The sequence below is a fragment of the Pterocles gutturalis genome, unplaced genomic scaffold (assembly GCF_000699245.1).
Source record: "Pterocles gutturalis isolate BGI_N339 unplaced genomic scaffold, ASM69924v1 scaffold13651, whole genome shotgun sequence".
Lineage (NCBI taxonomy): Eukaryota > Metazoa > Chordata > Aves > Pterocliformes > Pteroclidae > Pterocles > Pterocles gutturalis.
This window is the reverse complement of record NW_010105704.1, coordinates 6,781-25,227: the sequence shown is the minus strand read 5'-3', so window position 1 is coordinate 25,227 and position 18,447 is coordinate 6,781. Positions and strand designations below refer to the sequence as shown.

At 39.8% G+C, this 18,447-nt stretch overlaps 1 protein-coding gene across 1 annotated transcript in view; it reads right to left on the bottom strand.

Moving 5' to 3' along the window:
- The window catches only part of PGM5 (phosphoglucomutase 5), a gene marked incomplete at its 5' end in the record, with an annotated part of 63,384 nt that extends 45,402 nt beyond the window's left edge, over nt 1–17,982 (bottom strand). Inside the window, 5 exons of the mRNA XM_010087507.1 lie at nt 7,895–8,049; nt 9,011–9,201; nt 12,514–12,639; nt 15,137–15,283; nt 17,820–17,982. Of these exons, the coding sequence (XP_010085809.1) occupies nt 7,895–8,049; nt 9,011–9,201; nt 12,514–12,639; nt 15,137–15,283; nt 17,820–17,982 (782 nt within the window). The remainder of the gene's footprint in view (nt 1–7,894; nt 8,050–9,010; nt 9,202–12,513; nt 12,640–15,136; nt 15,284–17,819) is intronic.
- Between the last annotated feature and the right edge of the window lie 465 nt (nt 17,983–18,447).

Sequence of the window (18,447 nt, the reverse complement as noted above, 5' to 3'; positions counted from 1 at the left end):
GCCCAGACAAAAGTCTTGTTTGTTTGTGAGAACTACAAATAACAAATGTATTTCTTAACCACAGCTAATCAAATTTACAGAATCATAGAAAAACAGAATCATAGAATGGCCTGGGTTGAAAAGGACTTTAAAGATCATCTAGTTTCAACCCCCCACTGCTGTGGGCAGGGTTGCCAACCACTAAAGCAAGCTGCCCAGGGCCCCATCCAGCCTGGCCTTGAATGCCTCCAGGGATGGGGCATCCACAGCTTCTCTGGGCAACCTGTTCCAGTGCCTCACCACCCTCTGAGTGAAAAATTTCAGGATGTATTTATGACCCACCAAGCACCAAATCTTGCGCTATCTAACTGTGGTGGACAAACTGATCTCATTTACAGACAAAGCTTAAGCTGGAAACAGAGCACTGCATAGTTTTCAACTCCCCTCTTCCTTTTAAATGAAAGGAGCTTTCAATACACCCTTCTGTACTCAGTCCTGAAAGCTGCACACTGCACAACCAGTGAACCTGCTCATTTTAGGCTAAGCAGCAGTAGCTGTACACTCCAGGAAGGAACAGGCCAGAATGTAACTATAAATGACAGTAAGAGTGGTATGTTGTGTCAGGCTGCTCTGCATCTTGCCATTCTTAGATCAGTCTCCTTCAGGCTCAGAACTGGCCAGTGAATCCCTCTCAGACCCAAAAAGTAAGTTGCATGCCAAGTAAAAGCAGGTAAGCCACAGGACTGCCTAGCCTCTCCTGCCATTCATCCATGAAGGAGAACACTGTTTTCCACTGATATTTCATAGGACACCAACATATTTTGTGTCCTTTTCTTCGCAAGATGCAATGAAATGCAACCACTGAAGAACACAAGATGCAGTATCAATTCATTCTCTTCTGGAAAGTTCAAAAGTATGCAACACATTGAGAAAGGTTCATTCTCATCTTTGAGAAAGTATCTGAGAGTCTGACTGCTGCTGTCCTGAAGTGTTAAGAATAAACACTTATCCCACGTACATCCAAAATGGGGCCTGCCATGACGACAGTGAGCAGCATGTTTTCATCAGTACAGGCTAGGATAACAAAACGCTGGGTAACCAAGGAAACAGTGGGCTTGCAACAGACAAATATACGACACTATACTAAAGCATACCAAATCAAGCATCAAACAAAATACAAAGAAGACAAAGACAGCTCCTTAAAGATATCTTTGAAAATATTTGCAATGATAAATCACCTCCACTGCTTAAAAAACATTGAGGGATGAAAGGATAAAAACTAGATTGGAAGCAAATTGTAGAAAAAAACTAAGAGGCACAGCTAACGAAATCAATGCCTTGTAATGACAGTTGTTGTTTTTTTCTCCACAAATCTTTTCAAACTTGACATATCTGTGTAAATAAAACATTTAGCTGCATAACTTATTTGAAAGCTGATACAGAAAAACTACCATTCTTTACCAGATACATAAGTATACAGAGGATATATATGGCTATTTCTTAGATTGCAATGTTATTTTAAAAGTTACAAATCCTGAACAAGTTTCCCATCAATGAACAAAAAATTTGTATTATGCTTCAAACCTGTTAAAATTATACTCATGAACACTTTATGTAGTTGTCCTTCTGCAGCATTCTAGGACAGAACCTGTCCTTCTGCTCCATCTAATTTAAAAACTGCTTGTACATGACATGGACTCAGTTTGACAGAGGTGTCTTAAAAAATTCACAGCAACCCTATTCTAGATAAGAGAAAGTGAGACTGACTTACCCTACCGAAGAAAGATAAAAAGAGTGAGATCACAACTGGCATAACATGTGTCTGTCATTGCTGCTTACAATGTTTGGGGCTCCTGTCGTAAAGAGACAAGCATGACCAGCCATTTAAGCAAAGCTTAAGACAATATGGACCCCACTCTAAACCAGCACTGTGAATTTAAGAGTATCTTGCTACCAGGGTCAGCCTCCTTCCTGCACCCAAGAGAGCTTGTTCAGAGCTCATCATATCTGTGCCCTTCACTTCATGAAGACATTTCTTTAAACAAGTCAGAACAGTCACCACCACTTCAGGCCCCCTTAAAACCTGCCTCTAGCTGACCAGATAGTAAATGGACAATCAGCAGACTGAAAACTGATGTGTCAAAGCTGCCTTAAAAGATGGGCTACCAGATTTAAAGTGATAGGCTGCTGCATGGTAAAGTGCTTAGTTTTGCTCAGGGTTAAATATAATCAGAGCACTTACATGCTATTGCAATGGCCTGGCTGTAGAAACAAGGTGTTAAGAGCATGCTAGTCACAGCAGAATTCTCTCCACAACCCTCTTTTCTCATAACAACTTGGCTGCTATTTTCCACACTCACCTAGCTTCTTAATTCCTACAGAAACAATTTTTACTCACCCTTGTGATTTTCATTTTGTAGACCATTAGCTAACATTTCAGTATTTAATCTCCTTTCTTCTTGCAGACATCAGATAAATCAGAATTCAAGGATACGAAAAAAGAACAGTTTGTTGAACAGGGTACACAGCTTCACATTCCCCATGAGAAAAAGAACACCAACCTAAGGGTACATACATATCGCCAGAGAATTGAAGTCTGGAGACGTACTGCCACAACCCTGTTGATGTTGGACCATATTAAAGCAGATGTTTCCTGTCAAGTATTACGCTCTCTCTACAATACATACTAGTATATTCCAGGAGTCACTTCAAGCAAGCACGTGTAGATCTTAAACATCTTGAGTGAATTCTCTTGTAATCCACTGCTCCATTTGTTAATGCTGTATTCCTAAGCAACACTTAAGAGTCCTCTGAATTATTGCTTCCTTCTGTTTAATGCACTGTGAAAAATTATTAAACAACACATCATCACGCACAGAAGTGAAGAAAGTATCAGATTTTCTAACTCCTTTCTTTCAAGTACCATGTATCTTTTTTTTCATAGCTAAAGAAGCTTTAGTACAATGATTTAAACTAAACTATAGCCCCACAATACGGACGCACCATAAGAAGTGGTTTTCATTTGCTCTCCTGCACAGACTTCAGGAGAGAGGTCCATGACCTCAGAAGACAGTAGCCAAGTGGACAGGAATTGATCCAATTCCCTCACATGAGACCTACTCTTATTACCAAGGTCCAGAAGCAGGCCAAAAGAGACAACCAGGTACACTAGAATAAAAAGATTCATTTAGCAGACACAAATCAAATTATAACTTTCAGACAACAGTGGAGCTCTGATGACCAAAGAAGTGTTATCCCAGAGACATTGTGATGACACCATCAAACACAATGAAGAATGTCTAGCAGAATCCATCTTCCACTCATGAAAAAAAAAATAGGGTTAAGCTCATATACGAGATGCTTTTGACCATCACTATCTCTGTTCCCCTAGTCTGGTAACATGCATTGGGAAAAGATTTCCAAATGCTTTAAATTTTTATGGAATAGTGACTGTATTATTAAATCCCAGTTAGACATGCTTCAAGTTAGCACTTCCTAACTTATTCAGGAAGACTAACAAGTAGAATATAGAATCACTGAATCATAGAACGGTTTGGGCTGGAAAGGACCTTAGAGATCATCTAGTTCCAACACCCCTGCTATGGGCAGGGACACCTCCCACTAGCCCAGGTTGCTCAAAGCCTCATCCAGCCTGGCCTTGAACCCCTCCAGGGATGCGGCATCCACAGCTTCTCTGGGCAACCTGTTCCAGTGTCTCACCACCCTCACAGTAAAGAATTTCTTCACAATATCTAGTCTAAATCTGCTCTCTTCCAATTTAAATCCACTACCTCTCGTCCTGTCACTACATGCCCTTTCAAAAAGTCCCTCCCCATCTCTCCTGTAGGCCTCCTCCAGGTACTAGAAGGCTGGTATGAGGTCCCCCTGGAGCCTTCTCTTCTCCAGGCTGAACAACCCCAACTCTCTCAGCCTGTCCTCACAGGGGAGTGTTAAAGCCCTCTGATCATCTTTGTTGCCCTTCTCTGGACCCGCTCCAAGAGCTTGATGTCCTTCTTACGTTGGGAGGCCCAGAGCTGGACACAGTACTCCAGGTGGGGCCTCACAAGAGCAGAGTAGAGGGGGAGAATCACCTCCCTCGATCTGCTGGCCATGCTCTTCTTGATGCAGCCCAGGATCTGGTTGGCCGTCTGGGCTGTGAGCGCACACTGCCAGCTCATGTTCAGTTTTTCATCTACCAACACTCCCAAGTCCTTTTCCTCAGGGATGCTCTCAAGCCATTCTCCTCCCAGCCTGTATTTGTGGCTTGGGATTGCCTCAACCCATGTGCAGGACCTTGCATTTGGCTTTGTTGAACTTCATGAGGTTGGCATTGGCCCAGCTCTCAAGCCTGTCCAGGTCCCTCCGGATGGCATCCCTTCCCTCCAGCAGGTCAAAATGGAAACACTTCCAAGCCCTGCACATGGGGAGGAATAATCCCTGGCACTGGTATATATCGGGGGGCCAAATGGCTGGGTAGCAGCTCTTTAGAAAAGGACCTGAGGTCCTGGTGGACCACAACTTGACCATAAGCCAGCAATAAGCCCTTATGGCAAAGAAGACCAACAACATCCTGGGTAGCATTAGAAAAGCATTGCCAGCAGGTGGAGGGAATTCAGCCTTCCTCAATACTCAGCACTGGCAAGACAAAATCAGGGGTCCCAAGTCCAGTTCTGGATCTCCTGGAGCAGTTCCAGAAAAGGGCCACAAATTTGACTAAGGGATCGGAGCATCTACTAGGAGAGGCTGAGAGAGATGGGATTGCTAAGCCTCAATGAAAAAAGAGAGAAATATCCAATGCAGGGTGGAGGAAGTAATGAACACAGAGCCAGACTCTTCTAACAGGGCCCAGTAACAGGACAAGACACAATGGGCACAAACTGAAATTCAGGAAATTTTGTTTCTACTTTTGAAAAAACTTTTATACTCTTGGAGTGGTGAAATACTGGCACAGTTTGCTCAGAAAGATTGTTCAGTCTCCATCCTTACAGGTACTCGAAACCCAAGTGGACATGGCTCTTAGCAGCCCACTCTAGTTGACCCTGCTTTGAACCAGGGTGTTGGACTAGACGATGTCCTGGCATCCTTTCCAGCCTCCTGTATTCTGTGATTATTTCCTTCTAATCTGCCAGAATTAAAAGTCACAGTTCTTTTTTTAAATTAAAACATTAATTTAATGTTTTCTTTCCAGTGCATGAGCTTGAGGCATGAGCTTTACAGGTAGATACACAAAGCGGTTCTATGACAGTTGTCCCTGCAGCACATTAAGACCAGTCCATTAGAAAGGAATAAAAGGGATCAATAAACAAAAAAGGCAGTAGATTTAAAGCATGCACTAGTAAGTAGTAACCTGAAAGCCCCTGCAGGACCTAAGCAAGCAGTGTTACCCATTCTTCTATGAATGTTCTACTGAGACCACAAAAATACTTTCCTTACTGATCTTATTGTACTGGAGGTGAGACATGCAACAGCAAACACAGAGAGGATGCTGTCCCTCACACTAACCAACATTCTGTGTGGTATTAGACACCACATTTTGGAAGAGAAAGGATTTCTCTTCCTGTTGCAGAAGTACAGACTGAGGTTTTGGAATTTTAATACAAATATTATACTAGTGTGCTAATTCTACATAGAATTGTTCAATCTTGCTTTTTTTCTTTTTGCCTCATTGTACTGTGAATATCCTTGCCCTTCCAAAAGACCTTTTTTTTTTTTCTTGCAAGTTGGCTAGTTAGTCCATGGGAATGGAATCATGAATGCCTTACACATATTCTTTTACACCCACTGTCCCACTGTAAGATTTCACTGACGCTAGTGGAACTGGCCCTTATGTTATGAAATTGGAATTCCGTTCAACATGAAACCTATACCAAGAATCAACCTCTGTTAGCCACTTCTCCAAGCAACAGATTAGATTTCAGACAATTACATTCTATGACTTTACTGAAAAACACTTCTTATAGACAACCATCTCTCCCGGAAGTTCAGCAGTCCCTTACGGTGGGCTTCACTGGGTATCCTAGAAGACATGGTGGCTAATAATTCATGCAGTGAACCACTGAAGAAGGTGTTTGTGATACTTCTTACTGTGTTCCAATCCATGTAGCTAGCCAATATACAGGAAAAGTGACTTGCTTAAGATGAAATACTGACTGTGATTTCAGGTCTAAACTGGGCTTTTCAATGCGTGAGCTCAGCACTTCCACTCATAAATTAAGCAGATTATACAGTTTTTGCCACCAAAGCATGAGAATCTTTGGATAACATTATGGCATTTTTACAGCAAATTAAAATTCAGGTATTTTGGACTGTCGTGTGTGTAAATGAGTCACAAAACAAAACTGACCAGCTTTGAAAAAATGTAACTTCTAAATTTTCAGGAAAACAAAGACAACGACAAAATGAAAGAAAAAAAAAATCAAGTGTCCTGGATACCGACTGCAAACTTCATAATAATAAATATTTGTAAGAAAGGCTGGGAAAATATTTACATCCTTCCATCATTATCAATTGCTCAGTTTTACTTAATAATCAGGCTTAGCTCCACAGAACTAAATAAGGCAGTAAGCACCATGAGATGATCTGTGCTCCAGAGGGTCAAGTAAACATTGTCAAGAACATAATTCAAATAGTCATAGTATTATTGAAAGGGACTTCAATATATTTATACTTTCTGACATATTTACTGAACATTAAGAAAAGAAGACAGACAAACTTATTGTCACAGTTTTTTCAAGTCTGACAGGAACGCAGGTGATTCTCCCCCTGTACTCTGCTCTCAGGAGACTCCACCTGGAGTACTGCATCCAGCTCTGGGGTCCCCAGAACAGGAAAGACATGGACCTGCTGGCACAGATCCAGAAGAGAGCCACAGAAAATGATCAGAAGACTGGAGCACCTCCCACAGGTGGGCAGGCTGAGAGAGTTGGGGTTGTTCAGCCTGGAGAAGAGAAGGCTCCAGGGAGACCTCATAGCAGCCTTCCAGTACCTAAAGGGGGCCTACAGGAGAGAGGAGGAACAAATCTTTATCAGGGAGTGAGTGCAGTGACAGGACAAGGGGTAATGGCTTTAAGCTGAAAGAGGGTAGATTTAGGATAGATATTAGGAAGAAATTTTTTTGCTGTGAGGATGGTGAGGCATTCAAACAGGCTGCCCAGAGAAGTTGTGGATTCCCCAACCTGGTTGGATGAGGCTTTGAGCAACCTGATCTAGTGGGAGGTGTCCCTGCCCATGGCACAGGGGTTGGAACTAGGTGACCTTTACCCTTAAGGTCCCTTCCAGCCCAAACCATTCTATGATTCCATGACAGACCTGCAGGATGCACATCCAGCAAATATTCTAAGAGCAGACTGGACTTGTCAGAAATAGCTTTAGGTATACTTCTAACCTGCCTTGAAACTGGGAATAGATTTCATGACTGGTCGCAGTCCCTTCTGAGACATTTTTTATCATAATAGATTATATATTTTAATGGCTTAAAATAAGAGGGGTTTTTTGTTTGGGTTTTTTTAAATGTTTGTTTAGTACTGAATTAGTACTTTATCTGTTATAAACTTCCATGACTTTCATAAGAAGGGCTGCTAGATTAGGCTGTAAACCACTATTTACTAAGAAAAAGAGTAAAGCTATTTGTAAAAGGAAATACCAGTCAAGTTTTTGCACTCTCAAGAAGATTTAACCTATTTATTTCTTTTCCGGGCTGAATTAACCTATTTTCATCCAAGTAAAGGTTGGTAAAATGAGTCTCGGTAAGATCAAAATGCAATTGAAACTAGTTAAGGCAATAAAGCACATAAAGATTGTGAAAATTACAAGCTCTTACCAAAAGGCTTCAGAATTTTGGAACTGTCATGTAGTACAAAAGAGAGAGATAACTAATGTAATGACCAAAGTGATACAAATAAATGTTTCATCTTACTTGTCTAGGGCTGTGCTGGTAGGCATGCTCCTGCCAAATCCTCGGACGCCCATCTGACAGAAGTATGGAATGCAAGACAGATTGGCAGCAATTACAGCCAACGAATCTGACGCATTAACAAAGAAACCATTTTGGCCAAGGATCATGTAGCGGTCCTGGAGTTGAAAAGAAATTCAAAAAAGCATCTTAAATTCCATGTTTTGGAGAGTGGTAATTTCTTTTATTAAATCCACTGTAGGTAGGGAAAAAAGATCAGGCTTTGGGTTACTCGCATCCCTCTTCGGGCAGAATAATTGGCATCATCCTGGCAGGTTTATCATTTCGCTATCACACCATCACTCCTTCCAGCCTTCCATATCAAAGCTCCAGATCAGTCCCTAGCTTCAACCTCCTACACGATACTTCAGTAGGTCTGTTGCTGCCAGGGAATGCTTGTGTAGGAGAATCTTTCTGACAATGAGACACACTATACGGGGAGTAGGAGGGTGTTTTGTGTTTATGACAACAGAAAACAGCTTCTGTTCTTCAGAACCTTTTCATCTTTCTCTCGCCCTGTCAGGACAGAAAGCTGTTGCTGTAATACTTTGCTGTTTATAATGCTGGTAATGTGACACACACACACACGCGCGCGCACACACACACACACACACAAAACCAAAAAAAAAAAACCAAGCCACAAACCAAACCACACAAAAACCAGAGATTATGATTCAGTGCTTTATTTAACTAAAAATCCCTCAATTTATGATGTTAACCAAAAAGGACTTAACTTAGTGACTACTTACTGTGAGAAGTCCATTTCATTTATATATGCTGTCTCTTCCTACCCAGGGAATAAAAGTGTCACACCAGTACAAAATAAAAGCAGCCTAATATTTAAAGAATTCTCATTCTGGATTCAAACCCTGCTTAATTTGCAGTTAACTGCAGAGATAAACTAGAACATATGTGTCTGATTTATGGGTTGCAAATACTATCACCTGTACCTGAAAGTAATATGGATTTCAGCTTTGAGAGATTACTGAAAAGCAAATAAATTATACTTGCATGTACCATATCTGACCCCAGCCAAAACAACAACTACAGTGAAACCTCCAGACAGATCAAAATACTTACTCCATCAGCATCAAAGGCAGCTCCAAATCCATACTCTCCACCTCTCATAGCCTCCAGCAAGGCAGTTGCATATGTTAAGTTGGGATCAGGAGGCTGTCCCCCAAAATCCTCCAGAGGAACACAGTTTATGGCAGAATTTGCAGGAGCTCCCAATTCATCACACAGGATTCTTCTCACATAAGGTCCCATAACTGTAAAAACAGAAATCTGCCATGCAATCACAAAAGCGTTTGCTTGACATTCAAATTTTTCACAGCACCATGAAGACTTGATATAAAACATACTTTCAGCAATCCTATACATCTGTCCTAGCAACAAAAGACAAACTTATTATTTCACAAAAAGAAGTATGTAATTGTCCCCTCAGTAAATAACCAGTTGGCAATTCAGCATTAAAAACACAGTTTCCCACTAGTGGAAGTGAAAAAGTAATCAGTGGATGGTGAACGATGCAAGTTTTATCTACCCATTATTAAGTAAAAAAAATTACCATACACATTGAGGGTTTTTCCTCACTAGAATAAAAAAAAGATGCTGTTCTGTGTGTCCTGGCATGCAAATAACAGTTTAACACATAATAGCAAGGAAAGCAAACAGCAGGGGAACAGAAGTGGGAAATAAACTTACCTCAACCTTCTAACTCATATTAAAATCACAAAAGGTTTCTCCACCAAAGAATTTCTCTGGATTTTAGTTACTACCATGTAGATACGAAATAAAAAATTTCTCAAAACTAACTCCAAAATAACTTCTTTATTTTGTTAAAGATATGGCCAATTAAGACCACAGCTCATGCTGTTATATATCATAATTATTCTATTCAATGCTGTGGGGTATCCCAAAACATCACCCAGGTTCATTTTGGAGCAGCGTTTTATTTCACTTATGTTCCAGACTAACATCTTGGGCCTTTTCTTTCTGTTCTGATAGGAATTCCCCATCCTAATTTTAACCACTGAAAAAAATCACATAATCTTCTATCCTTTAACCAATTAATTTTAATTTTAAATAACTACAAGGAATATTTTCTAAGTATTAATAGCATATTTCTATCACTTCAGTCCAGAAACAAAAGGATCCTGAATACATATGCACCTTGACATGCAGTCATTATCAAACCGTACAGAACACTGTTCAATCCCACAATCAAATCTTTCACTTCTACGGAGAAACCGTAATGCTAGTTTGTGTATAAAATCTACACTTGTGCATTCAGCAGCTGAACAGACACTAAGAACAGACTGATCTCTCTGCATCCCTGAGGCAGGTGTGAACAGGTCACTCAGAGGTAAAAACTTCACAAATGATTGCTTGCTCTCTCGTGCTCTCTCCTCCTGACTTAGTTCCAAATCTTGCTAACTGTAACGAAGTACAACTATGTGAAAACTTGGGCTCAGGAAAGTTTATGCCAACTCTATAAAATATACAGGCTCAGAGAGGTGGGGCTGTTCAGCCTGGAGAAGAGAAGGCTCTGGGGAGACTGTATAGGAGAGATGGGGAGGAACTCTTTATCAGGGAGTGTAGTGACAGGACAACGGGTAACGGGTATAAACTGAAAGAGGGCAGATTTAGACTAGACATTAGGAAGAAGTTTTTCACTGTGAGGGTGGTGAGGCACTGGAACAGGTTGCCCGGAGAAGTTGTGGATGCCCCTTCCCTGGAGGTGTTCAAGGCCAGGCTGGATGAGGCTTTGAGCAACCTGGTCTAGTGGGAGGTTTCCCTGCCCATGGCAGGGGGGGTTGGAACTAGATGATCTTTAAGGTCCTTTCCAACCCAAACCATTCTATGATTCTATGATTCTATACAGTGAACAATGATTTAGGTTCTTATCAAGCAGAGAACCCTGGCAAATTACACTTTTCTATGCCAAAGTTAAACTATCAATGTCTACATGCAAAAAAGCATATTTCAGAGCTGCAGAGCTAAAACAAACTTTGGAAGACAGTTTGTCCACAGACACATGTGGCCCTCTCTAATGTTCACTGTACTATGGCTGGTCCCACATTTTCAGCCAATGCATCTCATCCAGAAATTCTTTTGATCTGATGCCACCCAGAAAAGGACAAAACCCAACTATTTTTGGTAAACTGCTCCAGTGGTTATTCACTGTTACCCATAAACATCTGAGCTACATTTCAATTTGAATATGTCTGCCTCAGCTTCTCACTATTGATTCTTTTGGGTATTTTTGGAAAGAGAAGACTGAGAAATAATTTTTCTGCAGGAAAAAAGAAAGCTTTCTCTGCTGTACAAGCAAATATTCTTGTATACCCTTACTGTATGTCTGCTATGTACTACAGTATGGCTATTTCTCCACCAACATATAAAGCCATAAAGCCAACCCTCTATTCACCTTGTACACAAAGTAAACAAACTCGGTCCTTTAAAATTTTTGTGATGCATCAGTTTTTCAACCCCGAGACAGACTGTGCATCTTTTTGACAATGTGTAAAACTTTTCAACACTCAGTTATAGATCTGGACATCAGAGCTCCATACACTATTTGAGTAATGTTCTGTCCAATACTGTACGTGGCAGGAGGCAGTGCCCTCCTCACTGCTCTCTCTGCATTGTTCAAGGACATCTGCCCTTTTGCCACAGCTGGGCAAAACCGTACGCCCACCACAATCTTTTGCCACAGCCTGCGAACTGTGTGTTCACACTGACTGTGATCTTCTGAACAGTGACTATCACATTGTACTACATAAAATGCTTTAAAAAGCTTGGTAACTCTATCCAGCTCCCTGTATTGGTCTGTTTTTGTAATCCCATTATAGAAACCTGGTTTGTTGATAGAATTTGTTTTCCACAACATAACACTGAACAGGATTACCTGCATTCCTATCCCTCAAGTCACTATCTGTAGAAATCTTTATTTATTTTTTCATGATGTAGCCTAAGATAGATCTCATACGAATCTGTATTTCCTCAATCGACAATAGCTTATAATTTTTTAATATTGGCACAAAAGTGGACCTCTCGCTCTCTTCTGTGACACTTTCTTTCATCCTGCCCCCAGCACACTGAAATTTTTTAACAGTTAACATTAGTGAGACAGAGGTCTCAGCCAACTATTTAAGGACTCTTGAGTGCAATTTATTCCGATTTAACTGATCTTATACCATTTAGAATTTACTCTTAGTGGAGACTGCCTTGTAACCTCCTTGGTTACTGCACACTGCAACGTACTTCATCACCCTCTCATGGCACCTCAACCTGCTTGCTTCCAAATGCAGAAAGAATATTTATTGGACACATATGCCTTCAATTCTTTATCAAGAAAGATAAACCTCTTTGCCTAACAAGGGACCTAACCCATTGTTACAGTGGCCTTTGTTACTAGTATAATGTTCAAATCCTTTCTTATTACCCTTAACCTTACTACAAAGTCTGACTTTTACACACTGCACCCTTACTGGGAAACTATTGCAGTGTACCATCTTTACTGGGAAACTATCGCAAGGTACCTACAATTTTGTCCTGAGAGCAACTTAAGTTCATACCTCCATTCATGGCATCAATCCTTATTTTAATCTGGTTGGGTCCGGTCAGCAAATTTCTGATCGCATTGAAGTCAAAGATACTTCGAAGAAGACTGAGGTAGATATCCACAGAATCTACAATTTCCACTAGAAAAATCAGGTAGAAAAAAATCACTACAGTTCACACATAAAAAGACAACTCTCTCAGCACAGTTCCAACCAGTCATGCACCTCAACATCTCTACATAATATGGATTTGCTCTGAAACTCACAGAGGCAAAGTCAAAGACTTCCACCTGTTTCAGTGTTGCTGCCATCAAGCTTTAGGCCTTGCAAAGATCAACAGTTTTGCCTGCTAAAGGAGGCAGAGATATGTAAGTTGACACTTCCTATTTCACTGAAAACATTCACGAGAGTATATCAAAGTAAACTCTTTATGTATCATTCACTAAACCACTGAACAACTTTTCAACTGAAAGAGGTTTATTCTCAGAGGACGGAAGGTGTCCATGCCAAGCTGAAGCTACACGTTCTATTCTTCTGTCTGACAGCAGCATCTACCTGCATCATTCCATCAGGAGAGACACACAGCCTATTCTTCTTGGTTTTGGCACCTGGAATACCTGTTGTCAGTTTACTGTCAATCTGTCGCTATACTTTTGCATTTTATATCTCACTGATTTAGGAAAGTTAGGCTCAGATACAATATCTGGATTTTTGCTAAGGTCTTGCTAATTTGAATTCTACATTCCTAAAAGCAGAGAGCTACAATGCTTTCGGACGTAGAACATTAAACTAACATGAATTAATAAAAGTAAGTCTCATAATAAAAGCAATTACCAAACAACTGTCAAAAGCCATGCTTCTCTGTCATCTTGGAACTTATTACTTTTCCTGATTAAACTAAAAAGCATATGTTACACAAATGTCTTTTTATCTGAGTAAATTAATATCTTGAAATATTTCAGTTACAAGTTACATTACTACTCAGATCATCAGCCAGTTTTCCTCAGAAACACTGACCTCACCCTAATGCTCTTCTTTAGGATAACATGAAATTGACGTAGACATTTTTTGAGCCTGAGAAAAACATTTCAAACAGATTGCCACAATAGACTTGAATGAAAAAAAAAATACTCTAAAGACTGAAAAACAAGCTGTAAAAACTATTTGAAAATTAGTTAATTCTATGGTACATGTTGGAAGTCCCAAGGATTCACTCAAATTACATTACTGTATATCTTCTATACCCTGCTCCTACAATATTTAAGTAAGCTCTAAGCTTTACACATGTGAACAAATGCCTCAACTTCAGTGGAGCTCCTCATACACATCATGATAAAGTGCTTGTAGGTTTGAAGTCTAAAAATTATTTTCGCTCCTGCCAAACCCACTTGGTTTGCTTTCAGTTGCTTCAACACCTTCATAGCCTTGATTCACAGGAGCTAGTTCATGCAACTGAAAAAGCAGAAGTTTGAAATACATTAGCTAGTATCTTAAAATACTTTTCAAACTATTTTCATCCTTTCTGCACTTTCATTCTGCATTCTGACCTGTGTAAATTATACTTATTCATGCACTTGTAGACCAATTACATTGATTCAGTAGGGATCCCTAGCAGCTCTGCTGTCCCAAGGTGATGTATTCTGAGAAAAGATTACTAGGAAATTATTTTCCTTTGAAAAATGTTCAGACAAATTGCAACCATTTTTTATCTAGTTTCATACTACCTGTCGGGGGGGGGTTGGGGTGGGGGCATGTGTGTGTCTCATTTTCATTTAGAAAAATAAAATTCAGAGAGATTAAAAAGTTGAAAAAGCAAGTTGAAACTGTGGCAATCATATTATTCCAGTGTGATGCTGGCTTTGCACTTTCTTTGCTTTTTGTTTGTCTAAAAAGCTGAACATGTTCTTTGTAATAAAAAATATCATAATTTAATATTTTTTCTAATCGAAAACTTTATTTATCAAAATGTATTTTGTCTCAAAAAATAATGTTTTAGTGGAAAATAAAATGGCTTTAATTCTAGGACATCAGGAATAAGGAGGAGCTCTTGAGGCCACACAGAGTTTTACAGGATTTGAAATACTGTCTGGACTCCTTCCTTTGCTTTTGACTCCTTCAGGACAAAATGGCTATGTTAGCTCATTTTAAATCAAGTGTAGGCATAGAAGTATTCACGGGCTTAAAATTCAACATGTGCTTAAACACCCCCTTTACATTTGGAGTCACTGGATGTGTAGTGCCTTACATACCCCACAACTTTTCTGAAAGTGTGAGCAAAGAATGAATAAACTGAGACTCTCACAAACTCTTTTGCCAACTAGATTTACATAGGCAAACCATTCCTAGTCCAAAAATGTCTGCGTTTGGTATTCAACTACTAGCAAGACTAAGCACATACATTTGTCAAAGGTATTTGGCTAAACGATGAGGCATGATCCACTTAAAAAGTCCATAACTCAGCTTCCTTACGAGCAAAACAAACACACCACCTACCTATACTGCCTAATATTTTGAGAACCTGTAGTAAAGCATTTTGAAGAATCAGAGTTCTGTTTAAAGAATTATCCATTATTATTCTGCAGCAATTCTAATACTTAGAATCAATGGACATAGCATGCACAAAAGCACACACTGATACCTCGGAAAGGTTTGAATTTGTTCTCCAGATCAAATTCTTGTCTTCCTAGGCGTGATAAATCAACTCTGAGATCAGGACAAATGGCATATTCCTCCAATGTTTTGCTGATTTGATAGATTTTATCTGAAACTATATCTGGAGCAGGTCCTTTAAGAAAAAAGAATGCGCTCAGTCATTTTTTTTAAAATTAAGGTTCCCTACTTAAAAAGTGGGTGCTATAGCAAAACATTTTTCTGAATATATTGGAATTATTGAGCAATAAACCCAAACAAAGAACTATTTTAAAAACGGTCTTTTATTTCAGTGCAACACCGGTTTAAAACATTTTTTTAAAGAATATAACATGGAAATACAGTGCATTACTTGCACCATTTTGATTCACATAGAGTATTTAAATCAATCATTACCCAGAGCAGGGGGGATGTAGGAACCAAAAAACCCACAGCCATCTTTCTTTGGGTTTATTGCTCAAAGACTGCCATTTTTTACTCTACATGGAATCTCAATACACGTATTAAAGGAAAGCCTGCCCTTCAGCAGAGTTTTCTGGTGTTTCATAGGGCTTTCTGCAAATGCCCACTTACAAAGGTGAGATAGCATTGTGTTTCACATTATTTCATTAGCCATAATTATCATTTTTAAAAGTCTTACCAGTTTGACAATGTTGTCTTCTTGCAGTCTTCTTCGAATGGCTTAATGAAATGTATCTTTGTTAGAATTCAAAATACCTTATTGCTTGACAAGCAATTATGACCTGGAACAGTTACGTCATTCAGAAACAGAAATCACCTCTTACTTCTGCATTACTTTTATCGTCAAATCCTGAAGATGGCTCTATTTTTAAAATATACTGTCAATCAAACAAAAGTTGCCTGCTTGATGCAAAAACTACCAGATGAGCTATGCCATATATGTAGTCCAAGACTTGAGTCTGAGTCACAAAATAAGTCCTTTCTAGCTTATCTGACTCTTCACTGCTTATATTAGAGCCACATTTCCACTCTGAAAAATTACTTCCTTTCTTAACTTTTACGTGTTCTCTCTCCTAATCCAAAGCCTCTGCTTTTTCAGTACTAACTTCCCACTCCTCTAGCAATGCTGTGATTCAGTGCAGCTCTGGGCCATAAATTACTGTGTTCCACCTCAGATGCAGTGTACCAGATGGTCCAAGGCAATACAATAAGTAACAGTCACTTAACTCTCCATTTGGCTCAGAAAATTACTTCTTACTCATCTAATACGAACCCATCCAAGGGGTGAGGGCAGGTCTCATTAGCTCCAGATCATCCTTGACAGATGGATGTATTGTCTACTGATATTCCCAGCTAAGGAGATTCCACAGTGTCACTCTGTGTCCTCTCCTATGGCTATAGAAACAAACCGCTTCTGCCTGACCTGGACCTGCAAAATAGTCTGAGTGAGAAGGCAGAGCAAAAATAGCCTTCTCTAGGAGCTTGCTGTGGTGCTTCATCATTCTCTTAGTTCAAAAGCCTTGCCTAATACTTAACCCACGTTTTCTCAGCTGCAACTTAAACCAACTATTTTTCATTACATCCCTGCTGATTATCATAAATAATTGTGACCTGTGCTTGACGAGTGTTTCATACTTAAAGCTTAACAGATTACTTGAAGTTTCTTTAAAAAGGCAAAGCACATTAAAAAGAATGACCCACCAACTGTTACCCATTTATCAAATAGATTTTAGGTCTATGTGGTGTTTTAAAGCTTATAGAGTGCTAATGCACCTAATGGTTTGGCTCTGGTATGTTTGTGCTGTGACCTTAGCTTTCTCACCGTCTGACCTTTCATGGTCCCTTTAATCTCTCTGGGATTCAAGCCTATTCTGTATATAAAAATCACGCTGGTTTAACCATGCACATTTTTTCAATTAAACAAAGGACAAGGGAGAAGCATCCCCTTCTCAAGTTCTCCCATCTTCAAAATGGGGAAGGAAACATTATTTTGAAAGTACTTTCAGTTTTTTCAGACAGAAAGCACTCTACATGTGTGAGGTACACAAGGTGTCAGCAATCGTTACCACGATGTTTAATCGGTGTACACAGATCTATAACATAAAACATACATAATGTATAATGTACCTGCATGTGTTAGTCTGCTGATTTTGGAAAACAAGACATTAGCTATATACACAAATTCCATTATTCAACAGTGGAACTGCAACAGTTAAAATGGCACAACCCTCTCCCTGGATAAGAGCAGTTACTTCCTGGGTAAACACAAGAAGTACTCTCTTCCATACAAGACAGTGAATTACACTGCTTACAGCACTTCTGAAATCGCACACTTTAAAGTAAATGCCAAGACAAGCAACACAGAAATATAAGCAAAACTGAGCTCCCTCACAGGCATCTTTATAAAAGGATCAGAACTGTTACAACAATCTGGCAGACTACATAAAATGCTATAAAAACAGGATGGCAAACCTCGTTTATAGAAATCTTACAGCTACCACAAGGACTTCAGTGAACATTTTGTGCTTATTGTACAGACCCGCGTAAACAAATGCACTCCTGTTACTGAAAAAAAAGAGATAGGCATATGTTCTTCATAGTTGTAACAGAATTAAAAACACATAGTTAAAATCAGCTAGTTATCCTTGTCAGCATATTTTCATCATCACGAGATGCAATGTTGTAATGTGTTATTTTAAAAAAAAACCTACCTCCATTGGCAACCTCAAACTTGACTCCAAACTCTCCTCCGGGTCCCCCAGGACTGTGGCTAGCTGTCAGAATAATTCCACCAGCAGCTTTGATCTTTCGGATGATACATGAAACAGCAGGTGTCGATAAGATACCATTCTGCCCAATAACCAATCTGCCGATCTAGGTGGGAAAGGAAGTTAAAGTACTCTGAATGGTACTGAACTTTTGAAAATTCATAAATAAACTCACACAGACATATATATGTATAGGACAGAAACTTTAAACTCCTAGTATGGAACCTATTCTTTTGCAGAGAATTATGCATACATGAGGTGGCTGCATGTTAATCTGGAGTGCTGACAAGGAATACTGTATCCTGGCACATCTAACCCCGGCAGCCTGTGTACTGACCGTGAAGCAAGAGCACAGTCATGGTAGTGATTTGCAAAGCTCCAAAGCATAGTGCTGGGCTACGACACTTCTGCCAAACCTTTCCAAGTATCCCCACGAACCAGCAAATCCCCTCAAATATCAGCACAGTTTAGGGCCGACTGTGGATGCAGTTTGTAGGGTTGGGGCTCTAACTAGCATAAAAGAGAACAGCAAGCAAATTGCCTTTCAGTGCAACCGCAAGTATTACTACAT